At 44.9% G+C, this 20,375-nt stretch overlaps 1 protein-coding gene across 3 annotated transcripts in view; it reads right to left on the reverse strand.

The window, feature by feature from the left end:
- The window catches only part of LARS2 (leucyl-tRNA synthetase 2, mitochondrial), a 146,911-nt gene that overhangs the window by 72,608 nt on the left and 53,928 nt on the right, over window positions 1–20,375 (reverse strand). For 2 of the 3 annotated variants that reach the window (XM_006077499.4, XM_044934148.2), the window contains exons 6-7: window positions 16,752–16,841; window positions 6,691–6,834 (exon numbers count right to left, since the gene is read on the reverse strand). In XM_006077499.4, the coding sequence (XP_006077561.3) occupies window positions 6,691–6,834; window positions 16,752–16,841 (234 nt within the window). The remainder of the gene's footprint in view (window positions 1–6,690; window positions 6,835–16,751; window positions 16,842–20,375) is intronic. The other variant, XM_025272822.3, reaches the window with a different exon arrangement.

Consider the following 20,375-nt stretch of genomic DNA (forward strand, 5'->3'; position numbering starts at 1 on the left):
CCACCTGTGACCCAACTCTCTGTTCTGGGGCTGGGAGAGGACCTGAGGGCAGGAGCAGAGAGCCAGGCAACAGCCCACTTTCCAGGAGAGGGCCAAATACTTTCACGGGGAACTCCAGGCCTTGGGATCAGAACAAGGGTACCCCAGGGTCCCTAATCCAGAGCACAGGGGACTCTTAAGGAGCCAGGGACACCAGGGGCCTAGACCCGTATACCACTGCTCCTCAGGGGCAGCCTTTCTGCTCCAGCCTCCTCCTCCACACCCTCCACAGAGAGCTCCTGTCAGCCTTGCTCCCCTCCCTCCCCTCCACACCACTCCAACCACTGAGTTTCCCACTTTGCAGGGGCCAATAAGACCAGGGAGCTCTGGGAAAGGCGTCTCTACTTTACCCCCAAGTGCAGAGTGAAGCCAAGATGAGAGGCACAAAGCAGGGAGGGAAAGGGCTGGCTTATTACTGCCCACCCTCCCTGATCTCCTAAGGGCTTGGTGTTGCCCGTCTCCTTCTTGCCAGCAGGAGCTCTCCTTGGAAAGACTTGTGAAGTGTGAAGTTTCCTGCACGTCTGGAAGGCAATGAAACACTCCCTTACAGACATGCTGCACGTCCCAGCTTTCACCACCATCTGGCGATACCTCCTCCAACCACTGGGCAGAGGGGGGTCCTCAGCTCCCCTGTGCTCTCCTGCAGTGTGACGGTGATCACAAGGGCTGTGACCTCTCATGTCTGCGAAGGTCTCCTGTGCTAGTCCCTGAGCTCCCAAAGAGCAGTGTGTGCTAGGTCGCTCAGTCGTCCCCGATGCTGTGACCCCATGGACTGCCGCCCGCCAGGCTCCTCTGACAGTGGGATTTTTCAGGCAAGAATAACGGAGTGGGTTGTCTTGCCTTCTCCGGGGGATCTTCCCGACCCTGGGATTGAACCCGAGTCTCCTGAACTGGCAGGCAGATTCTTTACCACAGAGCCACCTGGGAAGCCCAAGGAGCAGGGACCTCAGCTTTTCTCACATGTATTTTTAGCACTTAGGCAAGGCACTCAATAACATCTGGGAGAGAAAGAATGAATTCAGATTACCTAAGAAGTGGTACAGACTGCTGGTGAAGAAGGTAAGCACCTGGACTGGAATCCCAGTGCTGTTACTTTACGACCAGTGTGAGCCTCCGTTTCCCCATCAGTAAAATGGGGTAACAGGTGGTACCCACCCTCCAAAGAATAATGTGAACGTTCAATAAGATGAACGTGCAAGGAAAAGCCTGGGCACTGATCAGATCGGGGGCAAGCAGGCAGGAAGTGGGAGGTGATCACAGACTTGGTTCGTATTTAAGCAGTTGCCAGGTAACTCCTGGAAACTTAAGAGAACATCAGCACCAATTAGGTATGGGTGTTGACCGAGCACCATCAGGGCATGAGCATGTCCACTTTAATGCCAAAGAGAAGCCACGTACAGTGTCCCAGAGTCTTGTCTGAGGACCTGCGCGGAGGCAGCCTCTGGGGGCTACAGGAGGGAGCGCAGAAGTCAAAACCACAAATCCGTCAGAAAGGGTCAAATGGGAAGCCGTCTCTCCACTTGTCTCGCCTTCCCATTGTGGCCCTGCTGTCAGGAGCCGAAGCGCTCGTTCCAGCAGGCTCTGAACCCCCTCTGCTTCCTGCATGTAGTCTCCACTCTGCCCTCCCCTGCTAGCTCCCCCCTCGCGGTGCTGCCCACCACAATCCTCCCACGCATTTCTGCCAGGACTAATCCATGCTCTTCAGATACTCCTACTGCCAGTTTTCTTTCTTCACAGAACAAGTGGCTGAAATCACTTTTAATGTTTCATAAAGCAAACAATCCTGGGGAGGACTGGATGGGGGATACATGGAGAAACATCAAATACATCACGCAACAGCCTCGATAGAAGATTTTTATATTTCAGATGTTTTATATTTTAATTGTCACATCAGGCATCATCTAATTCGGAAGTTATGAGAATGAAAAGAGGGCTCCTCCAGCCATGCTCCCAAGCAGACCACCAGCTGTACACCACCAAGGCAGCCCTCAGGGCTGCTCAATCAGATGTACACACGGAGCTCTAAAGATAACTGCCGGGCACAGCTTGGCCATCCCAGCACCCATTCCCCGTTCCCTTCCCCCAACCATCTTGACTACAGAAGCTAAAAAGCTCAAGTCTGCTTTCCTAGCCTTCCTTGCCTGCGTGTAGCCACATGACACAATAATGGATAACAGAACATCAGTGGAATTTGGCTGTGCATTTGTGGGAAAGGTCTTGCTTTCTGGTTACTAACACTGCCTCTGTCTTGAATGGAAACATGATGTCTGATCTGCAGAAGATATCTTGCAACCATGAGATGACAGGCAGGAAGGAATGGCTGATGAGAACCATGGAAATGCCAAGTCAGAGCCCTATCCCCGTTTGGTCCCAGCAACTGGGACTTCTTTGGGAAGGAATCTCCCATTTATTAAGTCGCCATAACTTGGGTTTTCAGTTACTTGCGGCTAAAAGCATTACTGACTCAATATCTCATTCTTGTCTATATAGCAAGACCTTGCCACTAATTCAACACGATTGCTGTCATATGTGGAGAAGGCAACGGCACCCCACTCCAGCATTCTTGCCGGGAGGATCCCAGGGACGGGGGAGCCTGGTGGCTGCCGCCTATGGGGTCGCACAGAGTCGCACACGACTGAAGCGACTCGGCGGCAGCAGCTGTCATATGAGGTTTTAAAGTAGATGTCCTGTCTCACTTGATCTTCTTTGAAGTTTTAGACCCATTTATCCAAGAATCATTTATTTCTACATCTCTACTCAAATGATTCATTGTCACTGCAAACTCAAAAGGGTCAGCACTGTGTCTCTTCCAGGACTCCCTATCCCAGTGAGTAGCTGTATCATTCACTTCGTGTCTAGGTCAGGGGCTTTCTTCATGACATCATCTCCTACATACTTTCATCCAATATCACCAAGTTCTTAGGCTTTGCCATATGAATATTTTTCTAACCTACCCATTTATTCCCACTACCATCTAAGTTATGCATGCCTGCTGCTGCTGCTAAGTCACTTCAGTCGTGTCCGACTCTGTGTGACCCCATAGACGGCAGCCCACCAGGCTCCCCCGTCCCTGGGATTCTCCAGGCAAGAACACTGGAGTAGGCTGCCATTTCCTTCTCCAATGCATGAAAGTGAAAAGGGAAAGGGAAATTGCTCAGTCGTGTCCGACTCTTCACGACCCCATGGACTGAAGCCTACCAGGCTCCTCCGTCTGTGGGATTTTCCAGGCAAGAGTATTGGAGCACAGCAATAACCTCCTAACTGGTCTCTCTGCATCCTCACTTACCCTTTCCATGGTGAATTTATAAAAACACAAATCTGATCATGTTACTCCTTTCCTTAGAATCCTTTAATGGTTTCTTAAGAATCACATGATAAAAAAAAAAAAAAAAAAAAGAATCACATGATAAAGTACGGATTTCTTAAGGCATTGCCTTATCTGGCCCCTAACCATTTCTTCAGGTTTTCCAGCCCTATCTTGAGTTTCTCCTCTTGGCTCTCTTAGTTTCAGCTATACCATCATTATTTCAGTTTCTTAAACGTGTCATACACATATCTGTTTTAGAACTACCACTTGTTTTGTTTCCTATATGGAATGACAGGGGCTCCTTTACAGCTTTATGGCCTATTTAACACTTACGCATCCCTCTGCAGCTCAAACAATAATCTTCCATTTCAGATGTTATACTTTTCTGTTCTAGATTTCCATTTTTTTAAATGTTTCCATTTCTCTCCAGAGATTCCCCTGTCCACTCATCTGTTCACTCCTTATGACCATCTTTTCCTTTATCTCAGGATCTATGTGAAAAAGTTGGCTTAAAGCTCAACATTCAGAAAACGAAGATCATGGCATCTGGTCCCATCACTTCATGGGAAATAGATGGGGAAACACTGGAAACAGTGCCAGACTTTATTTTTCTGGGCAACAAAATCACTGCAGATGGTGACTGCAGCCATGAAATTAAAAGACGCTTACTCCTTGGAAGGAAAGTTATGACCAACCTAGATAGCATATTCAAAAGCAAAGACATTACGTTGCCAACAAAGGTCCGTCTAGTCAAGGCTATGGTTTTTCCTATGGTCATGTATGGATGTGAGAGTTGGACTGTGAAGAAGCCTGAGTGCCGAAGAATTGATGCTTTTGCACTGTGGTGTTGGAGAAGACTCTTGAGAGTCCCTTGGACTGCAAGGAGATCCAAGCAGTCCATTCTGAAGGAGATCAGCCATGGGATTTCTTTGGAAGGAATGATGCTAAAGCTGAAACTCCAGTACTTTGGCCACCTCACGCGAAGAGTTGACTCATTGGAAAAGACTCTGATGCTGGGAGGGATTGGGGGCAGGAGGAGAAGGGGACGACAGAGGATGAGATGGCTGGATGGCATCGCTGACTCGATGGACTGAATCTCAGTGAACTCTGGGAGTTGGTGTTGGACAGGGAGGCCTGGCGTGCTGCGATTCATGGGGTCGCAAAGAGTCGGACACGACTGAGCGACTGATCTGATCTGATCTGATTTCTCTTGTGCTGACTCCCTTTCCCCCCCTTTATTATAGATCACAATTTCCTGGTTCTTTGCAAATCTAGTAATTTTTTACTACATGCTGGACATTGCAGATAAAACCAACCTTTCAGCGAGTCAGAACTATGCTGTTTCCCTTTTAAGGTGTTGAGTTTTGTTCTGAAAGTTACTTTTGAAACTGTCGGGCTTATTTTTAATTAAGGTGAGTCTATTTTGATTTTGTCCTTGGTCCTAAAGAGTCATGCACATTTGTAATATATAGCCTTTCTGGGGTCTCAACTGCGTACTTTCGGCTGAACCATAACTCCAAGTCTCAGAGCACTGTGCAGCCCCTTGACAGCTCTGTTCTCCTCTTAATCCCATAGTAATCATTTTCTATTAGGCCTTATGAAGTCTTGCTTTGTGCCTGTGTAGCCTTCAGTCAAGGATGTGCAGTGAACACAGATATCTGCTCACGCTTAACCACTCCCACGCCACCGCCTCTGCTGATTTTCAGGGTAAACCAAGTGCTGACTTCTAATGTCAGCTTTTGCAGTTAATTCTTCACTGGAGTTCATCAAGAAGCAGGCAAGTCACCATGGCAACTAACCACTTCTGCTGAATAGTTGAAAATTCACAGCTGACAATTTAAAGAATAATGCCACTCAGGTTATTACATTTCCAATTAGAGGCAGAGGTCAAACCAAAGAGCTAATTAGGTGGCCCTTCCACCAATGCCTATTAGAGCCATCTGACAGGTCCCTGAGGTGCCCTGGCATGCCTCTGGTGATGCGCTCACCCCAACTGCCAGCAGGCGGGGGCTCACTGCCTGGGCTGTGATAGAAAGCTATGTCCTCAGCTTTCTTCCATTCAGCCTCTCAATGCTACTAGCGTGCTTAAAAGGAGCATTATGTTAGCAAGTTCCAAAGAGTAGTTTTCCAAAACCATATGCTACATTCTGGATAAATTAAACTGGGGAACATTTTCATTTAAGACATGTCTTCTGAGTGAGAGAACTAGAGGTCATATAGCCACATGGCAGTAGTATGGTGAACTGGAGTACTACAGTTCTAATTCAGCAAACTTGTAGTGATCAGAGGTTATTTATAACTTGTGCTTATTTTGCAATATAAAAAGTACAGAATTGGATCCAACCCAAAGTGCACTTCAGTTCAGCACCCTATCGTGATGTAGCAACCCGTGGGCTACGATGGGAAGGTACAACCATGCCACGTATGGTGGCTGCCACAGAGTAAGAACGACTCTGCATGGTGCCTTTACCAGTTCAGAGCTGGCTGACCTCCAATCTTCTGCTGATACAAAGGTTATCAAATTGCCACAGGACATGCCCCTGATTTGTTCTAATCACTTTTCTCTGGAATTTCAGGAAGTGATCGCTCAATTCCATATCCTGAAACATGGTAGGCTCAAAGAATATCTTGCACAGAGTGGTTCTGGCATGCCCAGAATAAGCTATTTCACCCAGGCTATTGGTGATTCAGTAAGCAAGCCCCACCTTTCAATGGTTGGTTTTGCCTTGAATTTCTGAAAACATAAAGAGCCAGAGACAACTTAAAGAGCACTTGGTCGCACCCTCTCCTTCTGTTGATAAGGAAACTGAACTTCAGGGACTCACACTGGTTTACACTATTAATTGGAGACACGACAAGTGTTAAGAGTCCAGAGCTTTGCTTCCTGCCTTGGTTCACTTTCACCCTGGCCTTCCCGCATGAAGACCACCATCTCCTCACTCCTTTAGGTGGTCTTCTCTGGACCCTCAGAAATGTCATTCTATCTTTCTGGAGGTCTTACTAGAACTGCATAGATGAAAATACTTTTTTCCTTTCTAGTTTTATTGCTGATATAGCTGCAGATAAAGATGAATGTTTTTTGGCCTTTAGGGCAGTACAGTGTTTTGTACTGTAGGTCAGCAAACTATGGCCTACGATGACCTCAGGTGCTATTCTTGATTTGCAACTGAAGGACCCAAATCCATCACGCTCTGTGTGAGTGACCCTGAGGCCCATGTGCTTCCTGTCCGCACACCCATGGCTCTAATAGCTCTAACTAGAGTTCACCTCCAAGAGTGAGGCGAATATTCAGAAGACCTGATCACACATAAGCCTTACTGGGGCGCCTCCAGGCTGACACTCACCTTTGCATAAGCAGTTGTCTTAATAAACCATTGTCTGAGGTACTTCTGTTCCACCTTTGCTCCAGAACGCCATGAACAGCCGTGTTCATCCACTTGCTCATTGGCAAGCACTGTTTGGTCCACTGGGTCCCAGTTAACCAAGGCCTGTTATAATTCATGAAACAAAATGATGCAATCTGGTGAGTTGAGTATATTGAATAGGATCACATGGAGGTCCCTCACATGTGAGAGGGGCTACCAAGGCAGTATCTCTGCTCTGAGGCTTAAGGGCAGCTCCTTGGAGCATCGTTTGGCAAGGAAGCTACTGGCAAGCTGAGAAGAAAGAACATGAACCGCCCCAGTGCCTTCACCTTATCAGGACAGGCCTGGGAAGGGAGGCTGTCTGCATGTGACTAACTCAAGTTCAGAATCTGCTTGTATAAAAGCATGGACCTGCAGATTGGAAATTTTAGTAAATAGAAGAAAAGAAGAAAACAATGATACCCAGCACTTAGCAGAATTGGGTTATTTTAGGGAAAACAATAGGTTTCTCTTAATAGAAATAGCCAATACTTCCTGAGTGATTACCATGTGCCAGATGCTGTACCAAATGCTCCCCTAAGGTCGGCTCTTCTAATCCTCACGACAACCTTTTGAGGTAAGAATATTACTATCCTTACGTTGCACAGGAGGAAATTAAAGAACAGAGAGATTAAATAACTTGCCTGAGGTCACACAGTCAGTAAGTAACAGAGATAGCAGGGTAGGAACTCAGGTCTCTAGGAATTGTAAACATTTTTGTGATTAAAAAAAAAAAACAACTTCTGTTTAAATTAGGGTACAACACACAGAGTAATGTGAATAAATCTTTTTTTTTTTTTTTTTAATAAATCTTAAGTGTACAGCTCGATCTATTTCTACCATCACTCATCAAGACACGGAGCATTCCCAGCACCCCAGAAAATTCTGTTCTGCCTTCTTCCGATCAACATCAGCCCCCCAAAAGGTAACAATATTCTGAGATCTTTCTCCATAGATTTCTTTGGCTGATAGAACCTATAGTCTTAACCAGGATGAAGTTTCTCTCTACAGAGTTCTAATTTGTTTTTAGTTTCATTTAAAATACCCCTGCCATTTATATTCACTCCTTTTAAAAAAGCATTTGTTTTCATTTATTTCTTTATTTGGTTGTGCCAGCTCTTAGCTGCCACACGTGGGACCGTTGTGGCGTGCGGGATCTTTAATCGTGGCATGTGGGATCTAGGTCCCTGACCAGGGATACAACCCAGGCCCCCAGCACTGGGACCACTAGGGACCACCCTGCATTCACTCCTTTATGACATTTAGGCACTACTTAGTACAAAGAGGGCAATGATTACAGAGATGTGTTTGGGCAGTAGAACATATATATTGTGTTTTAAAATATTAATAAACGATTCTAATAAGACGTTGTGCTGGATATTGTCGATTTGGCCCTCCAATCCTCTTTCCACCACATTCTGTGATGGAAATTGTCCCCTGTGCCCACATTAACCTGGACCCTTGCCCTCTGACTGGGTTCAACCAGCTCCTTGCCATGTGGCTCACAGGCCGGCCTCGCCTACTGCTCCAGCTACCACTCTCCCAGTTCCAGGAATGGCTCCCCTATGTCGCCCCTGCCACCCGAGGTGGGCAAAGGCTTCCTTCTGTTCCTAGTGCCACAGGTGCTGGACCACCCCTTGTGGTGGGGTGTGGGCTTCCCCGAACTCTGCACAGAATCTGTCTTTTCATCACGTTTTCTTCAGTGACTGCTGTCAGGCAGGCCCTCTTTTCTTCTGCTGGGACCCTGACTGATCCAAAGACATATCTAAAAATTACATAAAAAGGAAGAGTGGAGGAGAGGCTAACTTCTATGGGTTGTGATTTTACAATTAAAAAGTAATATACTCACTGCAAATTTTAAACATGTAAAGCGTAGAGGAGGGATGGAAAAGACATGCATAGAGTGATTTTTCTCCCCTCTTTCTACAGTCCCCCAGATCCTTGAATCCATAGACAGAGAGAGACAAAATATAGGACAAATGATTGAAGACCTAAAAACTTGAGGTGAATAAGCCAAGGGTGGCTTACTTATCTATTATTATTGCCTGCCCGTATTAGGGGTGAGGGGAAGGATACCACTTAAAAGATATAAAGAGAGGGCCAAGTACTGTTCATTAACCAGGACAGCTCCTTCAAGAGCCCCCTGCGCCCCCCAAACCCAAAACTAGTGCACAAGTAAAACAGTACAAAATATGAAACAGAGAACAAAAGCCCTATATGCCTTCACCTCTGCCTCCTGTCCCCACTGCAAACCTCAGGTGACATGAGGAAGCAAACACTCAACCCTGAGGATTGCAAGAACAGGACAGGACTTGATTTTCTCATCAACATTTCCCACACAGCCTGGCAGCCCTCAGACTCCAAGTTACAAAATGCACTAAGGAATGTGTGCTCCTAAGAGGTTTACACATTATAATAAAACCCTGCTATCAAATGAAAGACAAATAGAAGCAAAACACAAAAGCAATTTTCCTCCAGTGAAAGTCTTGATGGGGAGAAGAAAAATACAAAAGGAAATAAAGTTTCTAATCAAAGATGCATTCAAATCAAAGGCACATCCCTGGTGGTCCAGTGGCTAAGAGTCTGTGCTCCTAATGCAGTGGGGGCCTGGGTTCAGTCTCTGGTCAGGAAACCAGATCCCACATACCTCAACTAAGATCTGCTGCGGCCAAATAATAATAATATAAAAAAAGATGCATTCTTGTAAGTACTCAGTCTCGTTTCTTCTTAGGACTGTGATCCATCTCAAGCACAGAGTTATAGAGTTCAGAGTTGGCCTTTCTGCAGGTGGTAAAGCCACAGGTGGTCAAAATTCAGGGCCTGTAGGGTCCAGGGTGCACAGCATCCATGGCCTCTTGAAGGCCTGGAGCTGACTTCCAAATCTTTCTCTGGGTCTCCTCTCTTACGTAACAGTCTCTAACCTACAGCTTCCCTTCAAGCCACGGTCTGTCTTCTTTCATCTGGCATTCCTGGGTTTTCACATCTTGAACACTTACTTTGATGGATGCCCTGATTTTTAAGCAAGCACAGTCATGCTCCACAGAATACAGTTAATGGACAACTTCACTGACTGTGGTCACTCCCCTGGTTAATTATGGTCTCTATCACCTCCGAGGCCAACGCCATGCTCCTTACAGTCAACTAGTCTTATTAGCAAAATACAGCCTATCTCTATATTTTCCAATCAACTTTAAATCAATACTGAAATCAGGAAAACACCTGCAAAAACACTGAACTCTAGCTGATTTTGCCCACTGCTTCTCTAACACAAGTTATCCAGCAACATCACAGAATGAGCCGTCATCCTGAAGAAGAGAACCTCCCCAAGTTGATCAAGGCTTAAATGCCAAGGTTAACATTTTTTTGGTCTGCGGGATTTGCGGGAAGCTTTCAGAAAGCATTTTAGAAATGCACGTCACAACACGATTCTACACAAGAAGCGACCGTGTTCACAGATTCCAGTTTGTACAGACTGTGGTTTGTACAGATTCCAGATTGTGGGTGCTGTATCATTTTCGTCCCCTTCCCCTCCCCTTCTTGGCTGTTGAGCTCTTGAAGTCGTGGGAGACCATGGGGTCCACTGCGGATTCTCAAGGCAATTTCATTCTGATGTTTTTAAAACTTAGTTTTAATTGGAGGATAACTGCTTTTCAATGTTGTGCTGGTTTCTGCCATACAACAACGTGAATCGGCCATAAGGATACATATATCCCCTCTCTCTTGAACCTCCTTCCCACCCGACTACTGGCCTACCCCTCTAGGTTGTCACAGAGCACTGGGCTGAGCTCCCTGGGTCATACAGCAACTTCCCACTAGCTGTCTGTTTTAAATATGGTGATGTATAGCATTGAATCAGCCTGATCTTGAGTTTATCAGCCCTCTTTTCTGCAACACAGACACCCTGGTGCCTACCGCCCCAGCAGGCCTCCTGTGTCAAAGTTCATCCTTTCTCATCTCATCCTGTCCTTCCTCTGGATCCTCTCTCCGCCTGCTTCCCTGGCCCTCACCCTCTTCACCGGCTGCCAGTCTTAACAGAGTACATCCTCCATTAGCATGCTTTTGGCTCCTGCCTGGCCACAGCACCACTAGTCAGGCTCAGGCTGCTCCCCATCATTTCCCTGGCTTCTTTCTCCTCAAGCTCTCCTTCCGTATGACTGGAGACCTTTTCTGAGTATCCTGCCATGCAGCTTCAGGTTCCAAAGGCTGGTGAGATATGCTTTAGGGTATTGATTTTCTCAAGGACTATTAGCTTTTTTCTTAACAAAAGCTCACTTAATTAAGGAACACCACATAGATCTCATTGAAGGATCTAATTCTCAAAATCGATTTTGCTCTATTCCATCCAGAATGGGCCTGAATTTGGACTCGGTCCAGAATGGGGTGGGGGGTGGGGGGGTGGAAAGTTCCCAAGGCCACCGCTTGCTGCTTGCACTACCTTCCAAAGACACCAGGGGGCAGACTGGGAGAGGCTGCCTGTTTGTGCCCTGCGTCTCTTTAAGTAGCTTAGGCTGGTGAATTAGCACTAGCCCCAGCTGCCGCTGAAATCAAGGGTCAAAGATAAATTCACAGATTAAGTGGCGCTCCACAGTTCCCTAGAATGTCCAAGTAGAACAGGGCATCATTATTCTCTCTACTAGCTACATCCACGGAATTTCTTTTTTTTTAACCAGAGAGGTGATATTTAGTGTTCTCCCAAGAAGAAGTCTCTATTCATATTTTTGGCTGAAAATATTTTTGGTCCGTGAGACCAAGAACAGATTCGCTTCTGCGATGGAAATAAACATTTTGATGGACAGTGCTTGTTAAGAACAAGAGTTAAGACTCCAGCTCTGCTTTGTAATGCTCTGCTAAAATACTCTCCCTAAATGTCCATTTATACTTACAGCAGAACTGAATTTAAGGATTAAGGCTATCTTTATTTATTTATTTTTTTTAAAAAGGCTATGGCAATGCCATTAGAGGAAAAGTATTAATATGTGAATTATTTTTTTTGCCAAATATGCTTTACAAAGTATGCTATATGCAGTTTTTTTTTAATCAAATTAACTTTCTTATGCTAACTTCAAAGCTTATATTTTGAAATAAACCCCAGAAATAGAAAGGTGACTATATCAGTATGTTTTATGTTTTAAAGCCAATTTGAAGATGGCTATCCAATAAAAGGAAATCTACCTGGAAAAAAATACTTTGGATTAGAGACAACTCTGGTCTTCAAACAACATACCAAGTGTGCACGTTTACATTCTAGTTATGAGTTTTTCCCTTAAGATCATGTCATTTAAGTGACTTAAAAGAACGCATCAAAAAAATTTAAATCAATAACCAGCAGTAAAAACACTGTCTTTCTAAATGAATACCCATAAGACAATCTACACCGTTTTTCTGTAATACCTTTCCATGTGCAGGTTGCCTCAGAATTAGCCAGGAAGCTTCAGGATTTTTTAACTTTTTGTTTTTCCAATTTAAATATCATAATGACCCTAGGTGACTACAGGCGTGCACAGATGGGCACTTATTAAGGATGTACTCTGTGCCAGGGACCATCCAGCCTCTCCACAAGCATTCATCAGTTTAATCCTCGTAACAACCCTCTGAAGCAGGGAGAAGAGGCTCGTGGTAGGCAGAACAATCGCACCCCAGAGATGTCCACGTCCTACGTCACTTGCAACAGGTGCCACCTACGTGGCAAAAGGATCTTGGAAGACATCTGATTAATGAAGGATTTGGAGATGGGGAGATTAACCTGGATTAACCAGATGGGCCCAAAGTAATGAAAAAAAGCTCTTATAAGAGAAAGAGGAAGGCAGAAGAGTCAGAGTCTGAGTCTGAGGAGATATGATAATGGAAGCACAGTCAGAGAGATTTCAAGATGCTCTGGATTTGAGGATGGAGAGGGGTCCAAAGTCAAGGCTGGGAGCAGCCTCCAGAAGCTGGACAAGCCCAGGAAAGAGATTTTCCTCTCCTGCCTTCAGAAAGAAGGAAGCTCTGCCAACATCTTGATTTGTATCCCAGTGAGACCTATTTCATGGACTTCTGACCTCAGAAACTGGAAAACAATGAATCTGTGTTGTTCTAAGCGACCCAGTTTGTGGTAATTTGTTACAGCAGCAGCATCAGGAAAGGAATATAGGCTGTTTCCATGACAGAAGGAGTCAGAGGGAAGACTGGACCAAATTCCCAGGGCTGTGGATATCAGAGAGATGTGTGTGTGTGTGTGTGTGTGTGTGTGTGTGTCACTGATCTGGAAATCACTGGGGAGAAGAGATATCTGGACCCGGGAGCACAGTTGTGCTCATGCAGTGGGGGACCCCCTGGAACCCCTTCCATGTTTAGAAAAGTTACTCGGCTCCTAAGACGGTGCTTATGACTGGCTTTGGCTCCAACCCAATATTGAAGAGGTTAAGCTTCCTACTTGGGTTTGATGTACTTAGAACTGAAGCAGCACTAACAAAGAGCGAAGCAAGTGTCCTATGAAGGAATATTACAGTAAATATTCAATATATTCAGAGTCAGCTTAACTACACAACACATAGATACAAAAAATCAAGTGTCTCATAAAGGGCTATCACACAGCCGAGGGCTTCATGCAAGAACTGTTTACACTGCTATATTAACGTGTTACCTCTTTCATATCGCATCCACAGAAAGAGTAACAAAGCAACTGAGGATAGTTAACACTGGCTGATGCCATGACCACTGCTTACACTCTAAAGAACAGTTTTACCTGCAGGATGTCCTCTGCTTTGCTGTAGCTTTTTTGTGTGCTAGTAACTTTGATTTTTGTCTGTCCTTCCTGCTATTACTTGGGATACACAATGTGGCTTGTGATCTCTTAATCCCTCTGCTCGGACCCATGGGTGATTCCAGTGTGGAAACCTGACTGGCGTACAATCCTGATCCACCTGAGCAGGGAGGCTCTTCTGGGAAGGAGTCTGCCAGGCTGCTCGGTTAGCACAGAACCTGGTGATGAGAGTGGGAAGCTGATATTTTCCCACCAATTCCCTTCCAACCCTTTTGCTTCTGAATGTTGAATAATGCTGTTAAGAAAAATTATTCCAAACTTAGCAAAAGGGGTTGCTTCTTCAAGGCAAGCTGGAATTGGCTAGCAGAGCCACATTCCCCCAGGGATTATCTGATTTTCTAGGGATGTTTACCTTTGTTTGACTCCCTCTTCATTATTAAGTTATTTTATTGGGTTGGCCAAAAAATTCACTTGGGTTTCTCCATAAGATAGTATGGAAAAACATGAATGAATGCTTAGGCCAACCCAATACAACTCCGCTAGGGTGCCAAAGAAGAGGTTAACCTACAGAAAACAGAGCAACACCAAAGCTTTTTGTCCGAGAGTGACACGAATGGCTCTCAGGCAATGACAAAGCAAATGACTTCTGATTCTCAGGAAAGGCTGTCCCCAAACCTAGGTTTACGCCCGGGAGGACACTGAGCAGTTTTGATTCTATCAGCAAACACATTTCACATGCCTTTGACTCTACAAATCGTCCTTCCTTGGAATCTCATTTGAACCAGTCTTAACATACAGCTGGTTCTCTTGCTAATGAACGAGCTGAATACAATCTTTGACACATGTTCATTTTGTATTTGTATGGGAGTCATGTTTCTAACTTTTGAAAATTATTCTTTAACAACACAACGATATGTCCAACACAACAAGCAGCTCTGCTGCAGTCAGCACCCTGGACAGGTACTTTTGTCTCTCACCTCTCCTCACCTAACCAGCTTCTGGGCATAGGAACAGCTATGGCGTGTTAATAAATTAAACTGACTCAAGAGGGTTTACAGTGGTTACAGATGAGTATGACTTGACTCCACAAAGTTCTCACTTTCGATGTATCCTAAATGTTAATGGGGACTGAATACTTAAAAAAAAAAAAATTAACAACATTGTATTTTAAACAACCAATATTTTAAAAATATCCTCAGTTTAAAGATGAGAGTGGGTTAGGGATTGTATACTTTGTACAGAGCTTCTCAGTGTGGTTCATAAACCTCTGGAGTCCTGGAGACCACTACAAGGGGTTGGCAGGTCAAAACTATATTCATAATAATAATAACACAAGGGTAAAGCATTCATTCAAAGGGTAAAATAGACTAAAACATTTTAATACAACGAGGGTGCAAAAAGTTCACTGATATTTAGATTCAACATTGCAACTGACCTTTAAGAACCCATCACTTGTTGAGTTTTGGTATAGTATTAAAGGAGGACATTCATAATTATCTGAAGTGATTATAAAAATACTCTTTTACCAGGCTTTGTTTATTAGTTCTTCTGGTATTTACCATTATAACTTTATGTAATAAAACTGTACTACTTTAAGTTTGATTACTATCTTCAGACAATTCTGCTGACCCTCTGCCATGTAATATGAGATACTGAGCATGGGCATACAGCCTTCCTCACACAAGACTCCTCTTCTAGTTTCTGCTACCTTTATCTTTAGCTTTAATGGCTACATTTCAACTTAAAAAAAAAAATAGACATAAATGCCTAATTCTCCTTCTATGGCTCCTTGTTATGAAATACTTTAGGGATCATCTCTCACTTGCTTCTACTTCTCTCCCCAATTCCACCTCCTGACTTTTGTTAGCTAGATTACTTTTTATGTTGTCAAGGTTTAAGAAAATTCACGTTATCCTGATATTCTAAACTAAGCCTTCTACATGAGTTGCTATACTGATTCTAAAATTTTTTAATTGAAAACATAATGAAATTGATACAGCCACTATGGAGAACAGTATAGAGATCCCTTAAAAAACTAGGAATAAAACCACCATATGACCCAGCAATCCCACTCCTAGGGACATACCCTGAGGAAACCAAAACTGCAAAAGGCACATGTACCTCGATGTTCATTGCAGCTCTGTTTACAATAGACATGGACATGGAAGCAACTTAGATGTCCATCGACAGATGAATGGATAAAGCAGCTGTGGCACATGTATACAACGGAATATTTTCAGCCATAAAAAGGAACACATTAGAGTCAGTCCCAATGAGGTGGATGAACCTAGAATCTGTCATACAGAGTGAAGTAAGTCAGAAAGAGAAAAACAAATATCGTATACCAATGCATTATATATGGAATCTAGAAAGATGGTACTGTTGGGCCTATTTGCAGAGCAGCAACAGAGACAGACGTAGAGAACAGACTTACGAACAAGGCTGAGCGGGGAGGAAGGAGGGGGTAGGGTGTATGAAGAGAGTGACATGGAAACATGTGCTACCATATGTAAGACAGAGAGCCAGCGGGAATTTGCTGTATGACTCAGGGAACTCAAACCAGGGCCCCGTAACAATCTAGAGCAATGGGATGGGGAGGGAGGTGGGAGGGATGTTCAAGTGGGAGGGGCAAACCTATGGCTGATTCATGTTGATGTCTGATAGAAACCAACATAATACTGTAAAGCAATTATCCATCCATTAAAAATTAAATACTTTTTTAAAAAAGAAAAGGAGAGAAGACTGAACAAAAAAACCCCATAAAAACCATAATGATTAAAAGCGTATTCTGTTATGATGGGAATGTTTTCTATCTAGACTGTCCAGCACTAGCTACCAGCATCTGAATGTGACTCGTACGACTGAGGACCTGAATTTTTAATACTGTTTTAATCTTAATTACTTTAAATTTCAGCAACCACATGCAGCTAACAGCCATAGTCATATTGGACACTGCAGCTCCAGGCCACGCGAGGATACTATTTCTCTCATTTCCCACCATCTAAGGCTGATCTTACCATGGGGTTTCCAGGCGACTCGTCGTAAAGAATCCACCTGCCAATGCAGGAGATGGAGGAGACGCAGGTTCAGACCCTGGGTGGGGAAGATCCCCTGGAGGAGGAAATTGCAACTCACTCCAGTATTCTTGCCTGGGAAATCCCATGGACAGAGGGGCCTGGTGGGCTACAGTCCACGGGGTCACAAATGGATTGGACACAACTTAGTAACTAAAGAATAACAACAACAAACTTTAACTCACCTCCTTTTGATAGGCCAGCCCAGCTTCGTAGAGTTTAATAAAGAGATACTGAGTCCATTTGTAGTAATCCGGTAAACACGTCGTTATTTCCTGCCAAAGAGGGGTAAAATTATGTATGGGCCACTGTAAACATTCCCTCTCCCAACATATGGATCCGCTTTGCGATTCAATTTTGAAAAGCAATCACTCTGCAAAAATATCTATCAATCTATAATATTTTTATCAATTTGTGAAATAAGGGAAGAAGCAATTTATTCTGGGAAGAGAGATGTTATTGAAATGCCAACCTCCTGGGCAACCTTTCCCTGGGCCTGTTAATGATGAGAAACTCAATGTAAGTCTTCTGCACAGCCCCATGCTTGCAAGTAACAGCTGAATTACACTGTACAGACTTGAGTACTCCCTTTTTTGTCAGCATAAACATATTTGGGGGCCATGGAGCTAATTCATAAATGTAGTTCATTTTGGAAGCAATCACAAAATTCAAGAGGAATATTTGTTAGCTTTGGTACGATCCTCACTGGAAAACAAACCTGTGTTTCTAGATACAACTGGGGCTTGATAGCTCTTTTAGACTCATTATATTCCATTTATCCCATTATGTGAATCACGCTGGAGTCTACTTGGGAAGGCCCATTAGAAACATTATCAAATAGTGTTAATAAACTTAGTGAAAAACCACCTGGCTTGTATTTCCAAGCTTAAGTTGAACGTTCCCAAAATGTATTTTCTGTCCTGAGAACACATGTGCTATAGAATCTGTAAAATCAGGTTGTTAATTAACCAGCTGATAAGGTTTAATTAATTAATTAACCAATAAGGTTTGCAGTTGAGGAAATCAACCAAGCATAAAAACCTCTGTGTCGTCACTGTTTCCTTTCTAGGGCTCTTCTTTCACTGCCAAGGAGAGCTAACAGAGCAATGGACGTAGGGCAGGGGACATTCCAGATGGTTCATCTGTCATGGACGACGGACAGAAGGCATACTTCTATCAAAAGAGCAATCGATCCAGTCTTTCTCCAGATGAGTGAATAAGGAGAGATTCTAAAGCCCAGGAAAGGAGGGTAAGGGCGGCAGCAGCTGAGCAGGGTGGCAGGTAAACTCCTACTGTCCCCCATGGGTGATGTTTCTCATGGAAGAGTCCTGGGTCCTTTTTTTGTTGTTTTGTAACAATAGCAGAGGAATGACTATCAGAAAACAAATAACTCTGATCACAGGTTCCACTCGCCCCTGCAAGGCAGGGTGAATAACCAGCCAGTCTAACAACCCTGCCCACACTGTAGCTCGCCCCTGCCAACGCCGGAGCCACACGCACACACAGGCTACACCAGCTCCTGGGGGGCCACGGGCATCGCGGCTGAAGAGCACGGGACACAAAGCACTTCACTGACACAAGAATCAGACCAGCACACTGCGGGTCTGCTCGCTCCCCCAAACCTCCAGATTCATCCTCATCCCATCATATTTTCCTCACCAGCCAGCCGCCCCCCGCCCCGCCCCCCGGCCCTGCAAGCTTAGGGCAGAACTCACTTTCCTGATAAGCAACTTAAGAACTTCCATTTCTAACAAAACCCGGGGCAGGGGCTATGTTTAGTCCGTTTCATTTTGCTCATCATGTATGCTCAGGTCTCGAAACAGCAAGGCACCCCCAAATTGAAGTTGAATAAAACTAAATAGATATAGGAATGTCAAATCAAATTTGTATCCCTTATGGGAGTTTCATAAACTGAACTCAAGTTACACAGGTCCACAAGATGAACTGGAATAGCAAACAGGGTCGGGGGAAGGGGAAGGCGGTGGAAATATTCCCAGACCTTGTTAGGGTGGATATGTTTTTTAAAACTGTTATCCATTAGAGGTCTAAAGAAACAGGGGAAGCAAATATGACAAAATAATGACAACCGTTACATCTAGTGACTGAGCTCTTTTCTCTGTTTTTCTGTATATTTAAATTTTTCAAAACAAAATATCAAAATACTCCTAATGAATATGTATGTAGGCACGTATATACATATGTATTTCCTCAGCCCCTGGATCTGCTTTCATAGATAGAGAGTAAAAATTACATCGCCATGGAACAGCATGATAATCTTCCCTTAGGTATGTGGTTTGGAAAACTGCTTTTATCTAAAGTAGAAAAAAAAGATGATAGATCCAGTCAGTGCGGGGGGGCGGGGGGAAGATCATTATCCAACCAAATATTAGGCTACTTTCAGTTAGATGGGTGACGCAGACTGCGTTGTCTTGGGAAGTGTCAGCTCCAAGGTGAGACGGTGGGTAGGAGGTACGGACCCCTCCTTCTATTCTGCCTTCAAGCTTCCATTCCTCCTTCAGCCTGTTTCATATATATTGCATTTCTACACATGTCGTTTGAAGAAAAAAAAAAACCACACCCGCTGCTAATAGTACAGCCTGAAAACCACGGCTCCGGGACGGCCATTCTAATCCCAGCAGAACTGCTGCAACACGCGGCTGCCTCACTGGCGCTGTCTCCCCTCCTGAGATGCTGACGCCTCCTGCCTAGAGGGGGCTCGGGACGTCCTGGGGACAGAAGCGTCGCCCCCGCCCATTTGTTCCCACCTGCTGCACACAGGGCCCAGCACGACCCTCAGCACCACCATTCCACAAAGAACTGCCTGGGCGGAAGTCCAGTCTCACAGGAACCATATGAAGTGTGCTGGCCGGGGGACACCCTGCTTGGAAATGCATTTCCTGAAACACCCACAGAACCTTTCTGGAACCTCCCTCCCTCTGCTTTGTTGACTTGAAGGGAATAAAAAGCCAAAAAAATCCAAACAGCTACTTCTAGTCTTCTAATGCCTCATCTCAGTAAAAATCATCAAAGGTATCTTTCTGAAATTAAACTGCTTAAAAGTTTTACCTGTAGTCCACTGGCTAGAAAATGAGACTCTTTTCCCATGTTTTGGGAACTACTCATTTAAAACCCAGCCCTGCAGACGAAGGTCTTCTGGGGGGTCAGCATCCACAGAGATGTGAAAGGGCTCCCTGCCTCTTCCTGGAGCAGCGCGTCTCGATGGGGACACTTTTGCTCCCCAGGTAACGACTTGAGACAGGCAGCATGTGGCAACTGTGACGGGGCTGCGGCTGGGGACGTGTTAACGGCATCTGCTGGGCGGAGGCCAGGGATGCTGCCGAAACCCCACAAAGCACCAGACAGCCCCTTGAACAGAAAATTATCCAGCCCCAAACGTCAATAACGCCAAGGTGAGAAACCCTACTCGAAGGGTTTCGATCTTCTTAGCTGGAGTCTGTAACCACAGATGGATTAAGAGGAACGAGCAAGCAGTTCTCTGGAGGGCGGTCCATAAAAGTGATCAGATGTCCCTGGCAAAAGCAGAAACGGGACTAAGCTAGCTTAGGTTTCCCTCTCCCGCGGGGGTGGCCCCATCTCCGCTGAGCACGTAGCGCAGTGCAGGTGGGGCTGCTGCTCGCTGTGGCCACCAGCCCGTCTGCCAATGCTGAGACAGGGCAGAGGGGAGGCCTGGCAAGCGTAGGGAGCCGGCGGACACGGGTCTGAAACTGTTAGGTGTGCGTGATGCTACTCGCGGGGAAGGAGTGACTGACTTTACCATCTAAAATTTAAATCACTCAATATGCCTCCCG

This window comes from Bubalus bubalis, chromosome 21, assembly GCF_019923935.1.
Source record: "Bubalus bubalis isolate 160015118507 breed Murrah chromosome 21, NDDB_SH_1, whole genome shotgun sequence".
Classification (NCBI taxonomy): Eukaryota; Metazoa; Chordata; class Mammalia; order Artiodactyla; family Bovidae; genus Bubalus; species Bubalus bubalis.